Source organism: Zingiber officinale, chromosome 6B (assembly GCF_018446385.1).
Source record: "Zingiber officinale cultivar Zhangliang chromosome 6B, Zo_v1.1, whole genome shotgun sequence".
In the NCBI taxonomy this organism is placed as follows: Eukaryota; Viridiplantae; Streptophyta; class Magnoliopsida; order Zingiberales; family Zingiberaceae; genus Zingiber; species Zingiber officinale.
In genome coordinates, this window is record NC_055996.1 from 27,133,601 (window position 1) to 27,136,442 (window position 2,842).

The 2,842-nt window shown below is 42.5% G+C and overlaps 1 protein-coding gene across 1 annotated transcript; it reads right to left on the reverse strand.

Moving 5' to 3' along the window:
- Nucleotides 1-959: 959 nt before the first annotated feature.
- LOC121990868 lies at nucleotides 960-2,385 on the reverse strand. The gene is made up of 3 exons (XM_042544924.1): nucleotides 2,126-2,385; nucleotides 1,413-1,574; nucleotides 960-1,262 (listed from the first exon to the last, which is right to left on the reverse strand). The coding sequence occupies exons 1-3, from the start codon at nucleotides 2,383-2,385 to the stop codon at nucleotides 1,229-1,231; spliced, it is 456 nt and encodes a 151-aa protein (XP_042400858.1). The 3' UTR covers nucleotides 960-1,228.
- Between the last annotated feature and the right edge of the window lie 457 nt (nucleotides 2,386-2,842).

Here is a 2,842-nt window from a genome sequence, read left to right on the forward strand (position 1 = left end):
AAGGGAAAAATTACAGAACTATTGATTCAATAATAGGGTTGAACTCATCTGATAAACAGGTAAAGCAGTTCATAAACAGTGTGATTAACTTGATGTGTAACAATCATAACATCAAGCAACCTTGATTGGTGCACACATAGATCACCTGCATAAACATAGAAAAGCTTTATCAAGCAAATCAGAACAAAACATACTCAATATTTTTTTTCACAATACTTCTACCATCTTCCATCACTGCAACATGCAACTTGATAACCAACAAGGTAAATTTGGTCTTCCAAGTACTATTGAGCAGGCAATATATAAAGCAATTATAAATGAAATATTCAAACAAGACATGCTTACTCTAGGAAAATGTTCAAATCTGGGGCTTCTACCAATCTTAATAAAAATTGACAGTCAACAAACTGGTAGCTAAAAAAAAATCTGTCAAAATGCTATAAACTTCATGGGAAAATTTTGAAAAGTCTAGTAATCAACTATAGTGTTTGGAGACTTTAGTAATCAACTATAGTGTTTGACATTTTGGTGTGGCCATACGACATTGTAAAAATGTTAGAAACAACTATAGCTAAAAAAAAATATTAAGTACCTCCTCGATGTGTCATCAAATAGCAGCTGCCTTATTTGAGTATTACTTCCCACATTCATATACTTGGCATCCTCACAGTACTTGGATGCCCACCGTCTGAATTTATCTGCAACTATTTGCTTATCACCAACAGCGAGCTTTTCAATCTTTGATAGATGGACTTTATCGACCTGAATTCCTTCAGATTCCATCTTTACTAATAGAACACCAAAAGGGCGCCAGCACTTTTCATAGAAGTTATACATTGTTCCTTGTATACTGCCTTTCAAAAACCATGGTACATGCATAAGTTTTTCTTTCAAGCGATTAAAAAGTTTTAATGTATTCACTGCATCTAAAGCAGAATATCTGATCCACGATCTTTGTTCTTCTCTTTGTAGAACATCAACAGGAGGAAGTGTGATAATTTTTCCTTCAGTTCCATCTTTCTTTAATTTTTTCTTACCAAAGATGGATTTCATTGACATCTTTCCACTGATTAATTCAACATCATCATCTGAGTTTCCTTGAGACATGATCTTTGGGTCACTTGTAAGTGCTTCAAGTGAATATTGGGTTTCCTAGAAGAATCAAAAAGTCATGCAAGATGCATGGTATCCACATGGAACCCAGCAAGCTTGATCCCATTGTTTCCTATTATATGACTATCAAAGCTATAATTAAGCCAAACCTACACGTTATTGAAGAGAAATACATTTAGTATCACACAACTTTGAATACAAGCATGCCTTATTCCAACTAAGAGGAAGAAGCACTAGTATAGATAAGATTATCATAAAACAAAAAGCATAATTTGAATGGAAAATAGGAAGAAACTCACCAGTGAGAGAAGCTACTCAGCTCGTTAGCATTTGTTGACCCCACAGATCTATTTCTTCCTCCATTTGTCAGAATTTCCCAGACATCATCTATGCTGCCAACTTGAGGTTCTAAAAGGCCAGGCACATCTTGCGTCCCATCTGATGCTTGCTTTATATCCAACCTTTAGAAAAACAACAAAGCCCAACAAATTCAACCTTTACTTGGCAAGAGGTAACAAAACAGTTTTCAATCACTGCAGGTTGTTACAAAGTATTGATGAAGAGATCACCAATCACTGCAGATGGTTTCCTGATAGATCAAATTCGTTGTGCAGTAACCCTTTGCTAAACCCCTCAGTCTACCATCTAATTAGCTATGCTTTACTCTACATTTTGTATCAGATGGTTAGGCCTCTATCTAATTTGTAATTCTTGAGACTTTGCTTCTTCTCTATATGCTAGGGAGAAAACTCTAAATCTCCTATTCGATCGCTGCATGAGTCAAATTCAGTAAAGAATTTACAATATATAGACTTTATCAATCAGTTGCTGTGTGAAGCATGCATGAACATGGCCTGATCTCACCTTCCATTTCTCTCTTTTTTTTTAAGATAATAATAGTAATTTAAGTAGCAGGTTTTGATCGAATTGGTTGGTTTGTCAGCTTCATACAATTTCCAATGCATGGATTGTCGTTTAATACTACTTTGCATTGCTAATGCTAAATGCTAACCTCGTTGACTCATTTTCACAAACAGGAAGGGCGCATGGATGCATCCTCCTCCCAGCGGAAGCGAAGCGGCGGCGGCGATGACCGTCTCCCCTCAAAGCCTCGACCTGCTTGTTCGTCGCTGCCGCGTGGAGAAAAGGGTCCCGCGGCGTCGGAGGAGGACGTGGAGGAGTTCTTCGCCATCCTGCGGCGAATGCACGACGCGTCGCAGTCCGTGTCCGTTGGGCGAGGCACCGCGGCGTCGGCCAGGTGGAGCTCGTCATTCGCCTGCGAGGGGGGTGATGGAGCTCGAGCGGTGATGCCGGCGGTAGATGAAGAGGCGAAGCGACCACAGGGCATCGACCTCAACGCCGATCCGGGGCCCGAGGCAGAGGGTGTGGCGGTGCCGAGCCCCCTCGGTGAGTATGCTGCCCTCTCAGTGCTTCCTCCGACTGTTTCCTAAAATCAAATGTCGCTGCTGCTCTCTAATTGGTGATCTCCTCCAGGTACCCGCATATGCTGACCACGACCTTCCGCATGGGGCTGGCCAGCGGCTGGGTGTCCTCAGCGTGCACGACATCGCCGTCCGCGGGGTGGCCAACCGCGGGGTCGCCGAAGGCAGCAGGGACGATCGCATGAGCGACGGAGAGTGCAGCTGAGATGGAGGAGCAGAGATCGGCGGGCGAGAGTGAGCTGCCATCACCGCTACCAATTCTGGAGGCGGCGTCGGGGGGATGGAAT

Excerpts from the sequence above, each read along its gene's own strand:
- LOC121990868 (XM_042544924.1), bottom strand. The coding sequence starts at position 2,385 with ATGACGAGCTCCACCTGGCCGACGCCGCGGTGCCTCGCCCAACGGACA. Across the intron at positions 1,575-2,125 it reads TGTGAAAATGAGTCAACGAG|GTTGGATATAAAGCAAGCAT; the intron begins GTTAGCATTTAG and ends GTTTTTCTAAAG. Across the intron at positions 1,263-1,412 it reads CTGAGTAGCTTCTCTCACTG|GTTTGGCTTAATTATAGCTT; the intron begins GTGAGTTTCTTC and ends AATAACGTGTAG.